We start from the raw sequence: 21,127 nt of genomic DNA, 5'->3' as shown, positions 1-21,127 counted from the left end.
ATGCGTTGAAGTGCAAAATGCTGCCATCAACTTTCAAGAAGTCAGCGATGATTTGGTTTACAACGTTGCCTTCAAGGTCAATTGTCAATTTCACGGAGTTATCTACAAAGTTCTTATCTCAATTTTCTACCAGTCGTGCACAAAAGGTGACTCCGGCGACATTATTCAATGTTCGTCAAGGACCAAATGAGACTTTGCAGTCTTACAAGGGGCGTTTCAATCAATTATCTGTTCATGTGGAGGATAAAATGCCGGAAATCTGCATTGCAGCTTTTGAATTGGGTTTGAAGCCGGGTGGCTTAAACAGCAATTTAAGTAGAAAACCTGTGGAGACAATGGCGCATTTACGCGAAAGGGTGCAAGGATACATCAGAGAGGAGCAGAGCGATCAGATCAAAAATAACCGCCCAAATGCAGCGGTTACAGGGCAGAAACAGCAGTTTGAGGCGAAGAAGGGAGCGGTTGCGGATCAATATTCGAAGGAATGGACTGAACGTGGCAACGCGGGGTATAACAATCGCAACCGTTATGACGGTCGATTTGATAACCGTTCTAATTTCAAAAATCGTGCTCAGCCGTATGGGATGCGTGGGCCTGGACATTCAATGACGTGGACCCGGAATCAAAATGATCGTGCAGTGCCTTTGGCGGTTAATTTGACTGAAGCTTTACACACGTGTCTGGAGGCGAACGTTATCCGTTTTCCGCGGCAGCCAAAGCCGTCAACAGGTTATGTGGATAAGAAGAAGTGGTGTGAATATCATAGGATCTCGGGACACAATACTGATGATTGTTTCACTCTGAAGAAGGAGATAGATAAATTGGTAAAGGCTGGGTGCATGAAACAGCTTGAAGGACGAAGCAATTCAGATGAAGCAGGAACTTCAACAAGGCGAACCGAAGATGGAAAAGAGGTTGAGAGTGATGGACAAAACAGACAATCAGAAGGGAAAGCGAAGGGGCGGATTCATTCTATTTTTGGTGGATTCCGCGGTGGAGGAATGACTAATTCAGCTCGTAAGAGGTACGTTCATTCCATTAATGTTGTTTATTCTAACGATTGGGGAAGTTGGGCAACCAATCAACCTGATATAACTTTTACTGTGCGAGATTTTGAGGGAGTTCAACCTCATGAAGACGATCCAATTGTTGTAATGTTGAGAATTGCTGATTACGAAATTGAGAGGGTACTTCTGGATCAAGGAAGCTCGGCGGATTTGATTTATGGTGATGCTTTTGAAAAATTGGGGCTAAATGAATCTGACTTGTTGCCTTATGATGGCTCTTTAGTGGGTTTTTCTGGAGAAAAAGTATTTGTTCGAGGTTATGTGGAGCTGAAGACTGTCTTTGGAGAACGGAAAAATGCGGAGACATTTGCTATTAAGTTTTTGGTAGTAAAATGTACTTCGCCGTATAATGTACTCATTGGGAGGCCATCACTAAACAGATTGGGGGCGATCATTTCTACACGACACTTAACAGCTAAGTATCCGTTGAGCAAAGTAGGAGTTGGAGTTTTAAAGGCTGACCAAATGTTTGCCAGAAAGTGTTATTCAGAAAGTTTCAAGCAGTATGGACATATGGGAAAGAAGGCAGTGAAAGAGGGGCATCGAGTATATGAGGTGAATGTAGATCAGACAGACATTAGTTTGGATCCTCGTGATGGATTCATTGAGCACAAGATGACATCAGAGGAGGAAACTAAGGCGATCCAGATTGGTGAGCGAAATTTGAAAGTTGGTGTCAATTTAACTACAAGTCAAGAGAACAGGTTGGTAAAGTTGTTATATGAGAATATGGATTTATTTGCATGGAGTGCAAAGGATCTACTAGGAATCGATCCGGAATTTATTTGTCACAAATTGGCTTTAAATCCCGGAGCGAAACCTATTATTCAATTCAAGAGAAAGATGGGCGAAGAAAAGGCAGAGGCAGTGAAGGTGGAAACCAACAAGTTACTGGAAGCTGGATTCATTAGGGAGGTTAAGTATCCGACATGGTTGGCGAATGTAGTAATGGTGAAAAAGGCTAATGGAAAGTGGCGAATGTGCACAGATTATACAGATTTGAACAAGCATTGTCCTAAGGATTCTTATCCTTTACCGAATATTGATAAGCTTGTGGACAAGGCGTCTGGATTCAGAATGCTTAGCCTCATGGATGCATATTCAGGGTATCATCAGATAAGAATGTATCAGCCAGACGAAGAGAAGACAACTTTTATGACAAATCAGGCGAACTATTGCTATCTGACTATGCCGTTTGGGTTGAAGAATGCGGGAGCAACATACCAAAGGTTGATGGATAAGGTGTTTGACAAGCAGGTGGGGCGGAACATGGAGATTTATGTAGATGACATGGTGGTCAAGTCAGAGGAAATGATGGCAGACTGTTCTGATCTCGAAGAGGCGTTTGGCGAGCTAAGAAAGCATAACATGAGACTTAACCCAGAAAAATGTCCGTTTGGAATTAAAAGTGGAAAGTTTTTGGGCTTCATGATCACAAAGAGAGGAATTGAGGCAAATCCTGATAAGTGTAAGGCGATACTTGATATGCAGAGTCCAACCTCAGTTAAAGATGTGCAAAAATTAACAGGAAGGATAACAGCTTTGTCCAGGTTTCTTCCGTGTTCTAGGGAAAAATCAGAACCATTCTTTCAATGTTTAAGGAAGAACAAAACTTTTCAGTGGACTGAAGAATGTGAAAGGGCGTTCAAAAGTTTGAAGGATCATTTGTCCAGCCCGCCAATTTTAGCCAAACCAATTCCAGGTATTTCATTGTCAATGTTTATTTCCATATCTAATAATGCAGTTAGTTCAGTTTTGTTGCAAGAGAATAAAGATGATATGAGGATCATATATTTTGTGAGTCATGCTCTTCAAGGAGCTGAAGTTAGGTACCAAAAAATTGAAAAGGCTGTGTTAGCTTTAATCATATCCGCCAGGAAATTAAGACCTTATTTTCAAGGCTTTCCAATTGTGGTAAAAACTGACTTGCCACTTTGCCAAGTTTTGCAAAAGCCTGATCTGGCTGGAAGAATGGTTTCCTGGGCTGTTGAGTTGTCAGAATTTGAAATCACTTTTGAAAGGAAAGGTCTGGTTAAAGCACGGGTGTTGGTGGATTTCGTCAATGAAATGTCTTCCAGTGAGAAAACTATGGAAGTTGGAGAATGGAGTTTGTCTGTGGATGGTTCATCCAATGTCAAGGGAAGCGGAGCCGGAATAATTCTAGAAGGACCAGGAGGCGTGATAGTTGAACAGTCACTTTAGTTTGACTTCAAAGCCAGTAATAACCAGGCAGAATATGAAGCTATAATTGCGGGATTGAAGTTGGCGATCGAGATGGGAGTCAAGAGCATAATGATTAAAACAGATTCTCAGATAGTTTCCAGGCAAATTCAAGGTGAATATCAGGCGAGAGACGTACAGCTGGCAAAGTATTTACTGAAAGCTCAAGGATTGATAAAGCAGATAGGCACAGTGCAGGTCAATTATGTTCCGAGGGAGGAAAATACAAGGGCGGATATTCTGTCAAAGTTAGCAAGCACCAAGAAGCCGGGGAACAATAAGTAAATCATCCAGGAGGTTTTGAGCAGCCCAAGTATCGAAGAGGATGAGACAATGATGGTGTTGACTTTAGCAGATTCAGATTGGATGGGGCGTATCAAAAAGTGTTTGGAAGCAGAAGGCTCTGATGTGCTGACATTTTCTAAGGATCAAGTTCGCGAGGCAAGTCGTTACACATTGTTGGGCGATCAATTGTATAGAAGAGGGATTGGAGTGCCATTATTGAGATGTGTCTCTAAAGATGAGGCGGAAAGCATCATGTTTGAAGTTCATGAAGGTGTGTGTGCAAGTCATGTGGGAGGCAGATCTTTGGCGGTGAAAGTGCTCAGAGCAGGGTTCTATTGGCCAACTTTAAGAGGGGACTATATGGAATATGTGAAGAAATGTGAAAAATGTCAAATTTATGCAGACTTACATAGGGCGCCACCTGAAACTCTTAGTTCAATGAGTTCATCGTGGCCATTTGCAATGTGGGGAGTGGATATTCTGGGACCGTTTACTCCAGCAGGTTCTCAGATTAGATTTATTTTGGTTGCGGTAGACTACTTCACTAAGTGGATTGAGGCGGAATCAATGGCGAAGATAACAGCAGAAAAAGTCACGGTAATTTGGGCTTACAATACTACTCCTCAATCAACTACTGGAGAATCACCTTTCAAGTTGACTTACGGGGTAGATGCTATGATCTCAGCAGAGTTGCAAGATGTAACTTTCAGGGTGGCGACTTATAATGAAGACCAGAATGACATGAATAGACTGGTTGATCTCAATTTGGCAGAGGAAACGCAAGCAGAAGTTCGCCTGAGGCAAGCAATGGTAAAACAGAGGTCGGAAAGGCGATACAATTCCAGAGTGGTTCCGAGGCAAATGAAAGTTGGTGATTTGGTGCTGCGTAGAAAGGCAAAGGCAATTATCACCTAATTGGGAAGGACCTTACAGGATTCTGCGAGAGCTTGGTCAAGGGGCTTATCATTTGGAGGAATTATCTGGGCGAAGGGTTCCAAGGGCTTGGAACGCACAGCATCTCCGTTACTATTACAGTTGAAGTGCAGGATGATCGTCCAGTTTGCTTTGTGTTGTACAGTTTGGTTCAGTTTATGTGTGTCTAAGACTATGTTTCGTTGTTTCAGTTTGTGTGTGTTGAAGACTACGTTTGTTCTTTGTATCGTTTAAGACTATGTTTGTTGTGTAAGACTAAATTTGATGCACTCTTTTCTCTACCCCAGGCGGGAGAGTTTTTAACGAGGCATCAACTATTAATGAATAACAGGTATGCACTCTTTTCTCTACCCCAGGCGGGACAGTTTTTAACGAGGCATAACCTTTTTAAAGTGATCAAGGGCGTATCATTTTATTTATTTCCTTTACCCATAGCGGAAACTTATCAACTAAGGTCTATCAATTGGGCGACGTCAGACAATTGAGAAAATAGTAAGTCTCTTAAAACAAGAGCATTCGACCACGAATTCATAAGCACAACCTTATATTGGATTTAAGCTTGTCCAAACTAAGCACAAGTCTCCACGCGAGCATACTAATGAAATCAAATATCGTGACTTTGATTTCCATGAATAACTATGTCAAAAATGAAAAATTTGACTAAGTTATGTACACAAAGGCCTTATGATTCCAAAGTAGTTGATTAAGTTTAAACTTTACAACATTTAAGAGATTCACTCAAGAGTATTTTACTATGTACGGTAAAATGTGAAGGCAGTGTGCTCGACTAATGACGAAGGTGGATCGATTTGGATGAAAAGGTTAGTAAATGACATTTATGTTAAGTTATGTTTTGAAGTTATACGATAACTTGGATGACTAAGTAAAGTTATGCTTATGTTTTGAAGTTATATGATAACTTGGATGACTAAGTAAAGTTATGCTTAGTCATAGAATAAGTTATTATGATAATTGTTTGGGTGAATAAGGGATAATGTTATGTTATTACTGAAGTTATGAAAGTTTTAGGTTTTAGGCGAAACAATTATAATATATGTGGGTTTTTAGGCGAAACAATTAGAATGTGAGGCACTCATGTAATGCTGAAAGGAAATTCATTACGATAAGGAAAAAGTTCGGTACATGAAAGCAAAGAAAATAAAGGGACGAAAATTAAAGAGACCGGAGGTCTTTTACATAATTTGCTAAAAAGGAAAAGGAACAAGACTTGTAACTAGTGGTTTTCTCCTTCTCCTTCTTTGGTGTTGACATTTTCTTCTTCATTCTTTTCTTCTTCATTCTTTTCTTCTTCTTCTTCTTCTTCTTCTTCTTCTTCTTCTTCTTCTTCTTCTTCTTCTTCTCCTTTCCCATCCGCGTTATCCGGGCTGATCAGTTTTCCATCCACGATACGAGCATAAGGGTTTGAACCCTCTAAGTTGATCGCAAGGTCAGGATTGAGAAAGGAGATTTGACTTAGTGCTTTGGCGAAGCCAGCCTCAAATTGATCCAGAACAGAACATTGCAATTCAGCAATTTCTGTTTTCATTTTAGAATTCTCGTCCAGAGTTTGGTTGTGAACGGTAGTAATTTGGGCGAGGTCAGCTTTCACCTTGTCATTTTCCTCAGTCAATGTCTGAACAGAAGCTTTGTAATCTTCAGCAGTCTTCTTCGCATTCTCAATTTCTAAAGCCAAATCAGCAGCTTTTTTCTCATTGACTTTGTTGGATTTATCTAACAACTTCAACGTTGCTTTCAGTTTCCCAATTTCTTTTTCTTTTTCTTCAACAAGTTTGGCATTGGCGAGGCCATCGAATCCGTTGGATTCTAAGTCAATCATCTTGGCGGCTGCAGCAATCTCTAAACCTTTGGTCATCATAGCTTGACAGACTTCTTTTAAACCCATCTTCCTCATCTTCTCACGATCAGCCTCAAATACCAAGTTTGTCTCCACCAAAGAATTGAAATCTATCTTTGAATCCCAAAGTGAAGTTACTTCAGTGGAGGATAGTTCCTCAAACTCCTTCAGCAAGTTTTTCCAGCAAATACGGTGAGCGCTTGATGAGCAGCCTTTGTTCGCCCCTGGCGAATCATTTCTGTTCATGAATTGTTCCAAGGAAGTCTGGTTCGAAGCTTTGTTCTTCTAAGAGGTAGGTTCCTCATTCTTTTTCTTTTTCTTAGCAGGGCGACCTACTTCAGTGCCAGAATGGCTGGTGTCTTGGTCGGCGATAGACTTTGAGGGATTCCTTTTTTCACGAGCAGCTTGTTATTCATGGCAAAAGCGGAGGAGGTCTTCTTCAGTCAGGCGAGCCATTTTCCCTGCAATATAAAAGTTGGCAATCTACTAATTCTTCTTTAGTCAAGGCATCCTCGGGAATTTTGATGATGCCTTCATATTGGTTCGTCTAGTAGAACGGAAATCGGGGACTCCCGTCATCAAAGTAAAAAATATCTTTACAGGGTTCTGATTCACGGAGTTTGAAAAACTTTCATTTGAAATGTTTATAGTGGCTTTTGAATAAAGTGAATAGCCCTAGACCCCTAGCAGTAGCAAGCGAAACATATTCACCTCTAACGTTTCGCCCACATGTTTCAAAGAAGTAGAAAAACTTATTACTGGTGGGTTCGATTTTTAGAGTTAGGCATAAAATTTCAAAGGCTTTTAAATACGCCCAAGCATTGCCATGAAGTTGGGTGGGAGCTACATTCAGAAGGGTTAATACGGAACAAGTGAAATCAGAAAAAGGCAGAGTGTATTTCAAATCAGAAAATAAGTTTTCGAAGAGATAGGTGAAGTTCCGCCCTTGATTATCTGGCCCCCCAAAACAACACGGCTCATCCGGGGCGCAGGGAATTATGTCCAAATGTGCATCTAGGCCATCTTTCCTAAAGTTGTATTTAGTGACTAAATCTATAATAGCTTTTGGAGTACAATTTTTAGAAAATTGTTTTTTGATTTTACTGGCCACCCATAGGGAATCGGCGGTAGGTGGAACATTAGGAGTAGAAGCCTCTTTACGGGTACGTTTAGAAACCATTTTCAAAGTGTCCTGAAAGTGAAAGGTTTTGAAGTAAGATGAAGATGGAATAGAGTATAAGTTTTTAGTTTACAATGCAAGATTTATGTAGTGTTTTCTGGGTAGAGAAAGAGTCATGGGTGTTAAAGGTAGGAACTTTCATGCGCAAGTTCATGTGAAAGTATGGAAATAAAGAAGAAAAAGAAGAGGATTGTTACCTGAGAGAAAGTTTGGAACTTGGAAGACTGCTGGGATGGTTGATGATGAACGCAGGAAGTAGGAAAACGGGTTTGGCAGAGAAGAAGTAGAGTGTGGATTTTTGTTTTCTTTGAAAGGAATATGGGTAGTAAGGAATTGCAGGTAAGTGATGAGAGGAGTAAAATAGGGGGCTTTATATAGAGAAGGAAGGAGGGGTGAAAGGGTGAGATGAAAAGGTAAATTAATTAGCAAATGAGTGGACGCGTGCTTACATATGGATACTCAAGGGTCAGGTTTGATGTTTATATTAAAAGGACACGTCGATCAAGGATTTGAATTTAAACGGACGTGATTCATTGTAAAATTCAAGTGGAAAGGACATTTTAGTCCGGTAGTCATGACGCTTCAGGAGTCATTGGAACGGGCACAACTTTTTGTGTTTGAATTTATTTTGTGTGCTTTTAATTATATTTATTTTTCATGATGGTAATTATGTCAGTGGGATTTAAAGACGCGGTAATGCTGCGGCTCAAGTTCCAAAATATTTGTGCATATCTGTTGATGTAATTGTAGCAGGAAAAGCAATGATGACTCTTGCCACAGTAAGGGCGTAGCAGGTAATAGGCTCAGAGATTTGACAGGTTAGATTCAACACGCAAGAAAAGGAGAAGAGGGAAGAGCTGGTCTGACGTGGTTATTGTTATTTACTTTTATCCAAATGAACATGTGTTATGATTCATACGCCCATTTTAATTACATCATGAGGGCTTTAATGGTTGAGGGCTTATTAAAGACACATTCGCCTTATACTAAGCCTTAGTGTCTTGAGGGCTTGTGGTCTGGTATGGGCGGATCAATGTACTTAGTAATTGGGCTAACCAAATTATGTATCAAATGGGCCGGGTAACCCATGATCCAACCGGATTAAAACCCAAGCTATAAATAACAGGCACCGCCCAAGCGGTGGGGGACCTATCATTTTACGCAATTTTCCTAGTTATCATTTACTTCGCTTGCTCTCAATTTGATTAGCCCACATCTAAGGTTCTATACCGGAACATACTTCATAAAGATTTAGAAAGTGAAGATTTTGTTTTGCTGGTCTACATCATTTTTTTTTGAAAGGTACATCATTTTAATTTCCTTATCTTGCTTTAATTTAGAACCGCCTAGCTACTTCAAAGGAGGAATGTATTTTATTGTTAACTCTTAAAGGCATAATTACACATGTTGGGGAGCACCAATGCGATTGAAACAAGAGACATCTAGGTGTTTTTTCCTTGTGATTTTTCCTCTATTCCTTCAATTTTTATAACATTTTTCTAATTGTGATTAAGTGAATACATATTATTTGAAGACAATGCTTAATAGGGATGAGCATAATAATTTTACATTCCTTTCTTTTTCTTTTTTTTTTTTTTTACATCGAAAAATTAACAAAAGCGAAACAACAAAAGAAAGAAAGCAGGGATTTTAAACTGACTTTATTTTTATATTCCTTTCTAAACTGACTTCATTTTGGCAAACAATAAAATAAAATATGTTATAGGGATTTTAAATTAATTTATAATTAATAATGAATTGTTATGCTTTTTATTCTTGATAATTCAATAGCACTCAAAAAATCCAGATGACATATATTCATCCATGTACAATTACATAGGGGACAGGTGAAAGTTATACAAAATATGTTCGATGGCTTAAAAGATTTAGTTGACGCAAAAAGGCAATAGCATATAGGAGGACACTTCCAAATTGATTTCTTATGTGGTTAGCCATCTAGGATTTTAAGTTTAGTAATTTTCACCTCTTCTATTGCCCTAGAACTTAGTTGCAAATTTTAGCAAAGCTTGATTTTGATTCGTATGATTGCTCTTTTCTCGCATGAAAACTTGGAAGATGATGCAATCAGCTTAGATACAAGTGTAGATGGTTTCTTTGCAACCTATTTTTCATTTTTAGATTCCATAGTAAAAACTCATTCATTTCATTGAAAAACTTGAAAAAGTATGCAATTTACAAACGTACAAGACTTTAATGCAAAATTGCATTGAGCGGATCTTAGTCTAGTTTAATAAATGAAGGCTTAACAATAGCTCAGGTCATTTACAACTCTAACCTGAGTGAATAAAATGGATTTCGGATTTCACATGACAGTATCATGTTGAAACTTTGGGACTATCTCTCTTCATATCTATAAAATAAGTGGGTCCTTTCAATATTTAAGAAAAGAGAAAGATACAAAATTTCACATAACAATATCATGTGACATCGATCCTAAATCCTAATCAAGTAAAATGCATACCAAGAGGAGCAATACACGTCCCATTTATCAACAGACAACGAAGTAACAAATAACAGTGATAATTGAGAAACCTATTTTGCTTAGAGTTCACGTTTTGCCTAGCTACTTCTCCAACTTTTTGGAGAAGAGACTAAAGTCATGTTGAAGAAGAGCATTCTCCTCTTTCCATCTAAACCTTTAGAACAGAAATCAGTACAAAGAGTTGTAGGTGTAGCAGGTTGCTAAAATAGAGCATATGGTAATCAAGAGTGAAGGCAGCAGGGTGACATTAAGGATCCTACTCTCACCCACGAATCCAGCCAGGGTAATAGTTGCATCAGCAATCACTCTAGCGATTGTCCCAGCCTCTGTAGACAGAAGACCACCATTATAGGTTCCACGAGAAAGCCTTGACGACATGACACGTGAAAGCAGTGACAAGTTGACACCTGGAATGAATGATAAATAGGCAACAGGTCATACAAATCAATTACAGTCTTGTACAGAAGAACAAAAATATAAAAATGAATAACATCAGTAATGACAAGAAATCCCTTTTAAATCTTGTTTTGATTATAGACACTTGTGATATCAAGGACACAACTACTTTGTGTCCCTATCACTCTTGGATTTTTTTCAAGTTATAGAAACACTTTTCCAGAAATATATAAGCAGGGAATGAATATCCTTTTGTTTGTTTTAAGGTTGAAAACTTTCAGGACTTGGAGCTAGCCTCCTTTGCCCCCTGACTTGTCTTGAGAGCCCTCCTCAAGAGCTTCAGCCGATTCTGGCTAGAGATTTGTTAGCTTTGTAGTTTTTGTTGCTTGTCTGTTTAATTTTCCGATGTACCAAAAAAATAAGTTATTCCTAAGGAAATAATAACTGCCATCATTCCCTTCATTTAATTTAGTTCCTGTTGCAATGAGGTATTTTGAATATAACTTCTCACTCCTACCACATTCTATCATACCTTTTCTATTTTTGAGTTTTAGTTTTGAAACTGAATAAAATTTTGAAATATTCCTAGGAATACTATATGCTTACTAAACAGAATTATACTAAATTTTGCCTTCAATGACATTCCGGATATTAATATTTCCAAGAATGTTATTATTGGGAATATGATCTCACTTCTTTTACACCTTGATAATTAAAAAATCTAAAGAAGGGTATTATCAGGGTTTATGTAGCTCAGGTCCAAATGACAACAGAAAGGTGGAACCCATAAAAACAACAGAAAGGTGGAACCCATAAAAAGATGTGATATTCTGGACTTCCAAAAGTCCTGGGAATATTAAATACTTAGAAGTTAGAACAGGTTTATAACACTCCTAGTACCGTTCCTGGGAATACTTATAAATTATTCTGGACAACATCAAAGGCATTCAGGAATTTAACAGAACAAACATAACGTGTCAAAACTAAAAAATAACTCATTTCTTTATTGGCCATAATGCCGTTCATGACGCTGAAGCTAACAAATATGTTTTATCATTGAAATATCTTATTTTCACTCAATGGAAAAAAAATAATGCTTCTTTTGCACCTTAACAATACATTCTGATTAAGCGTATGTGTATTCTTGAGGATGGTTGGGGTTTTGGTTTTTGTGTTCCCCATTATCCTACTCCAGAGCTTAGTCTCTTTCCTCTTTATTAATATATTTGGACTTCCAAAAATAAAAACAATACATTCTGATACATAACCATCATAGGTAAAGCAAAAAAAGATCTTACCCTCAAGTACTTCAGCAGAAACAAATACAAGGAGACCCGAACATATGTATTGTGGCTCAGTATATGGAAAGATTATATTGAAGCTCAGTAAAACGCCAATGCAAACCATGATTTCCGATGCCAACAGAATTTGCCTAAAACAGATAAGAAAATGAAGTCTCAGATGATATGGGAAGTATTTCCAAAACTTTAAGTCTTTGAGGATCTAAATGGGTTTTTCAAAGAAGCATGGCTCTATAGGATCTTTTCTTTTTCCTTCTCTTTTTATTAAGTATCCACATGCACTATGTCTCATCATACATTTTTGAGAAAATTAAACTGGAGCATAAACCCAATTGTGGATAAGAATGAAATGAAGCATGGGTTTTATTCAGTTATTACCGATCCTCGAACAAGTTGCTTATATAGCTTCCCACAATAATGTTTACAGGAAGAACTGTCAAACCAAGGCAGGCAAGAAAAACTGCAACTGTGCTTGTTGACCAGTTGAAGTAGTACGTTGTGATGACACTAGATTCCGATAGTAAAATCTCCATTACATATTTGAGCATGAAATATATCAGCAACTGAACCTGGAGATGTTACACAAATTTGGTCAGTTAAAGCGTTTAACTTTCCAACATTTTGGTCCCGTTTAGAAGAGCTTATTTGAGCTTATCTGATAGCATAAGCTCTTATGCCAGTGTTTGGGAGAGCTTATGCAAACAGCTTATGGCCTACCATAAGCTGTTTTGAGCTTATTTCATAAGCTACTCAGGATAGCTTATGAAAAAGAGCTTATGCTTATATATAGCTTATTTTCAATTTATTTCAATAATTTTTTTAAAATAGCTTATGAATAAGCGCTTATGACCCTAAGCGCTTAATTAAGCTGTTTTTCCAAACAGGGCCTTTATATAATCACCACCAACCATTGGAACAGATGATTTCTAATATCAAATAAACAGTATCTCAAGAAATCTTAAAATATCCAAAAATATTCTTTAATAAGCTAGATCATTAAAGACATGCATCATCTGAATATGTCCAAATCATCTTATATGACAGGAGCAAATCCCCATTCTAGAAAATTAGCAGCACAGCCAGCACTTCTAAATGGTGAGTCACACATGCTAAAGCCACAGATATGTAGTATAAACACCTAAGTATAGTATCATAGACTAAGATGTATAATTATTTCAGAATGTTATGGTTCAGTTAACAAATGGAAATCATGGATTTTAAAAGGTAAGAGTAGCAATCAACTCTATTTCATGCATTCCCTTTGCACATTGAAGAGACTAGTAATCAACTTAACATCATGTCATCCCCTAGCCACTTCAATTCTCTTTGCTCAGATTTGATCTTATGCAAAAACAGGAGACCAATTTAAGCCGATTGATCATATTCTAAAATGACCTACCTTGCTAACTTTATAAATCTATAATCTTCTATAAATCTGTAAATTAAGACATATAAGACCTTGAATATAATCTTTTTTCTGTCGTGGAAAGCAGATTAACTTTAAATTAACAAATGATATTTTGGTTAATTCTCATGCCACGTAAAAAAAATTAATACTTATTATTAAGGGTACAGATTATGGAAAATCAACTGAGGGGAAATGCTAGCAATACACTCTTTTAAATGCACTTCAATGTGATTGGTTTCATTTTAAAAAAGTTAACACATTTAATAAGTGAGAGAAATATGTTGACTCTCATGTAAATAGACCAATCACACTCAAGTGTGTTTAAAATAGTATGTCGCTAGTACTCCTCATCAACTGAGAGTAAAAAAATGAAGAGCTCTTATAATATTTAAAAAAATTATGTTACAGAATAGCGTCCAAGTGTGTCAGCAAATTAATTAAGTACCGATGGAATCTAGTTATATGATGTTCATGACCCTAACTTAAATTAGCTATTCCAAACTTCACAATAGAACAGGATCACCTCTCCTAGTTAGCAATTGGCATATATCTCCCCAGTTCACTAGTATTGGAGCCATTAAAAGAAGAAAAAAAAAAGTATAGGAGCAAATGCAAATAGCAGTCTAATTCCTTTAATTTATCATTCATTATTTCCAACAAATAACAAGTTTTTCATAGTCAAACAGAATCATATGTGTGTCACTTCCACATCAACAAATTAGGTTTCCATCAAAACAGCAACAATGGTTTTAAAATTTTACATCTAATGAAATCATTACAGCTTGATACAGATCCAATATCATATAGATGACGAAGAGTTTATCACAAACCTTTACAGATGGTGTCAGGAGTCTGTATGCAGATCCAATTGAGTTGGCAGGTACGCGAGATTCCTCTGGAGCTTCTTCACTTTCATCAAAATCTTGGTCAGCGTCTTCATCTACCTTATCCTTTGAGGCAATTAGCAATGGCTGTTTTAGGCCATTTTCAAGTGCACTATTTTCTTCTTGACAGAAAGAAAAAGAGTGTTACTTTATGTTAGTCTTCACATAATGATAAAACTCATGAAAAGAAGATGCATTAAACTATATTATAAAATAATAACATAATCATAGATGACTTTCGATAAATAGTAAAGTGATAAATAGAGGGGGACTACAGCATACCATAAGGTATACCATACAAAATGACAGGAAAATAAAAGATGTAAACTATAGGGTTCAAGCATTTTAATAAAATGCGAGTTTGATCATGGTCAAAATCAAATGATTTAGTCCGGTCAACTCATTTTGAGAAAATGGGTGTTTGGTCATGGCCAAAAGATTATGTTTCACTTTGAGAGTAGTGCCTATTGAAACATAATCTTACCTAAAATGGTTTGGTCAGGAGATTTAAAGAGAAGACAAATGAAAGACCCAATAAGTAAGAGATTCAGGACGATGTATGAAAATAAACCAGAAATAAAGACCTAGATCTAAGTGGCCTCTCAGAAACCTAGTTTTTTACCTACACAGTGGCACAATTTGATCCAAACAACTACCACTTAACGGTGGGAAAATAGTTTTTTGTTGTTGTAAGTCCAATGACTTGTTCCTACTTCACATAGCAACATTTTCTTCCCTACTTTTTCACTTATTTTAAAATTCATCAAAATAAATTTACTACCAGTGTGGTATATAGACTCGTGTTTTTTCAGAAAAAATAAAATGAACTCAAAAACTTCCAGAACCAAAATGTTCGTCTAGATATTGAATATTTGGACACAACTGTAAAATTAGAGGACTCATGTATATTAATGATCTTACAAGGACATAATAAAAAATGTTTAAACAATAAGTAGCATGTTGAAGCAATATAAGTCCAATACCATCATCATTTGACTGTTGTGGCCCCTGATTCTCTTCAGTGTCATGAGAAGGTTCCTTAAAAGTAATCCACAACCACACTAGATATATCAGCCAAGCAACAGCCATCACCCAACCAGGCAGGGTATTTTGATTAAATGTAAGCTTATAAAGCTTAAAATCAATTTGCAGTATGCCAGCTAATGCAGGACCGCATGCCATTCCAAGAGCGCTGGCACTAACAAAACCTGCGGATGCTTGCATGCGGATTCTTAATGGAACACAATCACTAATGTAACGCCGGTTAACAGCTCTGGCAGATCCCAATCTGTAATTTAATTAAGTATTCATCAGCAGAAATGGTCATACTGTGGCCATCATGTCATACTGTCCGTAGCATGATGGTAATCAGGGTATATAAATAACTTAATTTGCATGCACCAATAACTGCATACTAACATTCCTATTTCAAAACCAACTTTTGGTCCTCTTTTACTTCCAGTTAGGACTTGTATTTCCTTGGAGTTGATTTTATAAGGTACCTTATTGTAATTAATGAAAATTATAATAAGAGATGTTATCATACTTATCTACCATTAAAAGGTTGAAGGCACAGTATGATACGTTATGCTCATAAAGTGATGATAGGAAGAAAATTAAGAAATAGAAGATTGCTTACCCACAGAAAAGGCGACCAATTAAGAGAACCCATATCGAACTAATATCATATGCCAGTGCATACAAGATATTCCCAAAAAAAAGAGCTATGCTACTGAATACAAGAGGCCTGAAGTATGATTTGTTTGACCACGCACTAAAATACACAGATGAAAACACCTGTGCAACAGCCATTGCCCCAATCACAATACCACACACTGTCGGTGCGGCGCCAAGGCTCGTAGAGTAATCATCTGCTGTAGGGACAATAATATATGTATTGACCATATACAAAAATGTGTTTGCCAAGTTGAGGAGAAGAGACATAAAATGGTATCTTTTATCATCAACAGGTTCCTCAGTAGGGGCAGGCAGATCTTCTTGCATAATGAGTGCATGTTGTGCCAAAAAGTTAAGAAAGTTTGTTGAGTGGGTTAACCTATCAACAGCTGCATTTATTGAATCAATAACAGGATCCTACATATAAAACCAAGTTGGAAAATTACCACCAACCTTGCTCTGCACCCTAACCAGCTATTACAGCATGCATTACAGCATTAAGAGAAAACATAACTAAACAAACTAAGCCTATGATGGAGAAAAGTAAACGCAGAAGAAACCTGGAGGGGAAGAGAAGGCTGATCATAAATTGATAAGTAGCTTCCTTGTCGGTCCTGAAGATCATGAAGATTGCGAGATAAGGCTCCCACAACAGCACCTAGTCCCTGCAAATTCCATATTCATAAGTCAATGTTCATTTATTAATATTGAAAATATAATATAAAATCATTCATGTATCTACAGCCACCAGCTTAATCTTTTGGGATAATTTGTTAATAATATGGTATCAGAGCTTGTATCACTAAAGGGCATAGAGTTCTATCCTGGTTGCTTCCCAATATTCTAATAAAAAGTTGAATTTCAGCCCAAGATAGGTGGACTTGTGCGATGTCCACAATTCTAGCCCAATGGATTCTTGCGTGAGACGGTGTGTTAGAATATATAATACAAAATCATTCATGTGCCTTTACTTGCCTGTTTAAGTTTTTAGGATATTTGGTTCATGACAATTAAAATAATATATCCGTGGAAATTCATCTGAAATAAGCATATTACCACATGCTTGAACACTTGTTGTAGCTGGGAGTAAGGATGATTTGCACGAGTTTTAACATAGTAATCAGTGAATCTATAGCCAAAGCGTTTGTCAAACTTCTTCAATATCTTTCGCAAGCCAACAGCATTGATCTCAACAAAATAGAGAAGCTTTAATAGATCTTGTCCCACTGTTCTATAAGCTTCTCGTAATCCATTTATTTTGTTTATTTCAGGTTCCTGCTGCAGAGCATCATGCTGCTCCACAAGCTTTTCTATCCTGCTTGCCAAAATCCCTTGTTGCTCCAACAGGAACAGGACAATTTTCTCAATCTGAATTGCAACAAAAGGAAAGTTATTGAAACAAATATAAAACAAAAGATACCTCATTCTGTAACAAAAACTATTCGACATGTTAAGATTCATTATACATAGATAATCACATCTACTGATATAACCCGAATCTAATTTGAGCTCAATATAATGGAAAGGTCCAATCATCATTTAATATGACATGATAACGCATTCAACGAAGAAAACAGCAAAACCTGACTATCCAGCATCCGTGAGAAATCCTTGAGTACATGCCTCCGATCTTGTGTACCAAGTTGAATCTGTTGAGCATATTGCCTCACTCGTTTCTTCATGAGTTTGTAGTTTATGTAATATCTATAACCAAAAATCAAACATATGAACAAAAAGTACCATTACAGCTGAACTAATCTTCAAAAATGAAATTTATAAACCCTCAACAACACAAGGGCAGACTTACATACCCTTGCCATTCTTGAATTTGCCTGTCTTTCAACTTTTTCCCAAAGTTAACCATCTCTTTCTGCAATAGTACACACTGAAAAATGAACTAAATCAGCCAATTTAAATTTGACTGTCTACCTTGTTTCATCAAAACCAAAACCATGCACTTCATAACAAGTTCAGTTCAAATTGAACTAATCAAAGCATGCAAAACAGAACCTGATTGTTAATCGAAGGCATATATAAACACGTATCAACCAACGAACACTTTCAACGGTACTTACCTATTGCCTAACAATTAGATAAAAAAAAGCTTCCAAGTGTTTAGATCCTAACCAGCTAAAGCAACTCCAATTTATGAATCAGCAAACCCAATTTGATATTCATATCTCAAAGACATGCTACCATCACAAATATTTGAAAATTGATAGAACAAACAAACATACCAAAATACGCAGAAAAATTCAACCATGTCCATCAAGAAAAATAAAGATAACAAATTCACGCAAAACCAGGGCCACATATTCAAAATTGAGATTGAAATGGAACAGCCATACCTCGGTTCAGTGGTTTCCAGCTGAGAACAGAAAACAGGATCTCAGTGTATCCCCTTTTCGATTTTTTCTGGAAGAATCTCAGAAAACAGACAGAAAAGACAGAGCGGCAATCAATCAGAACAAGATAAACACGGCGGGATGCAAACAAAAATTATAATAATAAATATAACAAAAAGACTTACCGTAGTGAATTTCACTAATCAATCATTCAAAAGCGAATCAGAATGGGTAAATTATTGTTATTGACATTTATTATTCAAGAGAGAAAATGATTGGGAAGAAAAGCAAAAACGGCCTGTAGAAATGCAACCCGGAGGAGAAGAGAAGGGGAGAGAAGAGATGAGAGAGAAACAGATTCAGTTGCAGATTCACCTTTTTTGTAGGGTGTCATCTGTTACTATGAGTATCGAGGTATCACTGTCACTTTTTTATTTTTTTTATTTTAACCATGATTTCAAGGGCTTTGGGTTTAACACCCCACCCATTAGGCCCCACGCCCCACCTGAAGGGGCGAAATTACCAGAAAACCAGTTGATTAATAACGGTAAATGATTACCCGACACTATAATGGGTAATCATTTACCGATCGTGTTTAAAACATATAAACACGACAGTTTGGGTTTTGAAACCCATTATTTTAAAACCCAAATTTTCCTCTCCAAATCGCACCCTCTTCAATCTCTCCCAAAATCCGGTTCCACCACTTCAATCTCCCTCAAAGCTCGGTTCTAATCATCATCAAAGCTCCCTCAAAGACCCATTCCATTACATTCAAAAGGTAAGTTTTGATTTTCAATGATTCTCACATTTCAAGTTTGAATTAGGTGAATGATTGAACACTAGGGTAGTTGATTGATGATTAGAGGTAGGTTTTGTTGTGTTTTGTTGCCTGAAATTGCATGAAATGAGTATGGGCACGAGTGGGGCGCGATTTGGGTCTGCTTTGGTTCACTGTAATAATGGAAAATGATTTTCCGATATGATAATGGAAAATGATTTTCCGATATGACAGTGCAGACTTCCAAAATTTATTTCCAATATTTAACCATGGCATGTATTTAACTTCCAAGATTACTTTGCTGATTTGTTGAGAATTGGAAAAGATCAAGATAGATTTGAGTTTCATATTTTTCATGTTTTGTAATTAGGAAAGTTGTTTCTTGTTTTTGTTTGCTAGTGATGATGGTTGCTTTGCAAGTTTTTGCACAATGCTTGGTAGTGGATTAGTTCTTAAATTGACCTTAACACAGCTAGAAATTGTTAATCACATTCACATGCAATGTTGCTATTTTGGTACTTCAAAATAATTAGAGGTTTTAGAGTCTTGATATAGAAATGACGGTTGAGTTAGAACTTACAAGTTGTCCTTTTTGTTAATTATCTATATTTTCCTTTTGATATCGTTAGTTGCTAAATGATTGGTTGGAAATTTCCGGATTAAGTAGAAAAATTACTCAAATGATATGCTCATATGTGAAAATGCTTTACTTATTATGACAAGTATTGTTAAATTTGTTTGTTTTGCACAGATAGCGAGAATGAAGGGTGGGAGGAAGAGGTCACGACATGCTTCTACTAGTGAGGATCCAGCGGATCGACACGAGCGCTTGCATGCTTCTACCAGGCGCGACGACCATATTGCAGCCACTCAGGCGGTAGCGGCTTCGGCACCGTCTCCAGCTCCGTCAGCTACTCCGGCCGGGGCTCCGTCTGCTACTCAGGATGCGGTTGAGCTTGATCCTACTCCGGTGTCTCTGATGGCTGAGTTACCTCGTCAGGAGACATCTGGCGAGGAGTCTTCTTCTGAGCCTAGTGGCAAGGAGTCTTATTCTGAGGCTAGTGGTGAGGAGGAGGAGCCTCTTATTCTCCAGGAGGAGATTGATGTTGCTGATGTCGTGCCAGAGGATGTGGCACAGGGCGGTGTGGATGACCTCATCAAGAGGGTGGCACCGTTTCCCGGGGGGCCTGAGGATCTGTCGCTTCTTGCGCATTATCCCGACCACAAGGCTCCTTGGACGTGGCAGGCACTTCTACGCACAGACCCGCGGTACAATGATCGTCGGACACTGAGGGTGGCCACTGTTGGGGGGAAGGTATGGAACCTCCCCTGTGATGGCGATTCAGAGGCCCATACACATGTGCGACAGCTGCTGCAGCAGACGGGTTTGTATCACCTGCCTTGGTGCGGGTTATCGGAGACAGACCCACCTCTCATACTGGCCCTTGTTGAGAGATGGCATGAGGAGACGAGTAGCTTCCACATGCCGTTCGGGGAGATGACTATCACCCTGGACGACGTGTCGGCTCTTCTCCATCTTCCCACGGGGCCGAGGTTCTACACGCCGGGGCAGGGGGGAGCGAGATGAGTGTGCAGCGCTCTACGCCCAGCTCCTGGGAGGATCTGCTGCTGATTATCTTGTTGAGTTTGAGGCGGCGGGTGGCCAAAATATCTGGTTCCTTACTATGAAGGACATGTATACATCTACTTTGGATGGTATGTCTTAATCATTACTTTATTAAGTTGTATTTATTTTTAGCGTATTATTAATAACTGTTAACTTAATTCATTTCATTGTAGAGCACCGCTTTGAGGATGCTGCTAGGATCTGGCTGGTGAACCAGCTTGGTGCCACCTTCTTTGCTAGCAAGAGTGGGGGTTACCACACTACTGTCTACTGGATCGAGATGCTGGAGGACCTCGGTCGCGTGTCGGAGTACGCGTGGGGTGCGATTGCGCTGGCATCGTTGTACGAACAGCTTAGTCGTGCGTCCCGCAGGAAGACAGCCCAGATCGGAGGGTTCACCTCCCTCTTGCTGTCATGGGCGTATGAGTACATATCCAGCAGCGTCATTATCAGGACGGAGGTACCCGGCTACACACAGGACCAGCCTAGGGCGCAGCGGTGGTCCACGTCCCGGATCGCGCATTCCGGACTCGATGAGAGACGAGTCATGCTGGATGAGCTTACATTGGATGATATCACATGGACGCCATTTGAGGACCATCGGGCTGTTCGACCGCGGGATCCCAGGGCCCTCTATTCCGGCTACATCAGGACACCTTACGGCC

At 38.3% G+C, this 21,127-nt stretch overlaps 1 protein-coding gene across 2 annotated transcripts; it reads right to left on the bottom strand.

Annotated features, from left to right (window-relative positions):
* Positions 1-9,908: 9,908 nt before the first annotated feature.
* On the bottom strand, positions 9,909-18,429 carry LOC130738227 (SPX domain-containing membrane protein At4g22990-like). Of its 2 annotated transcripts, none has more exons than XM_057590165.1 (12): positions 18,240-18,429; positions 18,058-18,124; positions 17,521-17,594; positions 17,293-17,413; positions 16,766-17,077; positions 16,270-16,374; positions 15,672-16,126; positions 15,016-15,320; positions 13,979-14,154; positions 12,119-12,309; positions 11,738-11,871; positions 9,909-10,450 (listed from the first exon to the last, which is right to left on the bottom strand). In XM_057590165.1, the coding sequence occupies exons 3-12, from the start codon at positions 17,571-17,573 to the stop codon at positions 10,212-10,214; spliced, it is 2,091 nt and encodes a 696-aa protein (XP_057446148.1). In that variant the 5' UTR covers positions 17,574-17,594; positions 18,058-18,124; positions 18,240-18,429; the 3' UTR covers positions 9,909-10,211. The 2 variants fall into 2 exon arrangements, with proteins under 2 accessions (XP_057446148.1, XP_057446149.1); XM_057590166.1 differs by having other exon boundaries at positions 13,979-14,151; positions 18,240-18,428.
* Between the last annotated feature and the right edge of the window lie 2,698 nt (positions 18,430-21,127).

This window comes from Lotus japonicus, chromosome 2, assembly GCF_012489685.1.
Source record: "Lotus japonicus ecotype B-129 chromosome 2, LjGifu_v1.2".
NCBI lineage: Eukaryota > Viridiplantae > Streptophyta > Magnoliopsida > Fabales > Fabaceae > Lotus > Lotus japonicus.
Note: the sequence above shows the minus strand (reverse complement) of the source record. Positions and strands in the feature narration are given on the sequence as shown.

Bases quoted from the DNA above. Each gene is read 5' to 3' on its own strand.
- LOC130738227 (XM_057590165.1), bottom strand. From the start codon at position 17,573: ATGGTTAACTTTGGGAAAAAGTTGAAAGACAGGCAAATTCAAGAATGG. The intron at 15,321-15,671 runs GTAAGCAATCTT...ATTAAATTACAG, and splicing joins ATTGGTCGCCTTTTCTGTGG to ATTGGGATCTGCCAGAGCTG. The intron at 14,155-15,015 runs GTATTGGACTTA...CTTTCTGTCAAG, and splicing joins ACAACAGTCAAATGATGATG to AAGAAAATAGTGCACTTGAA.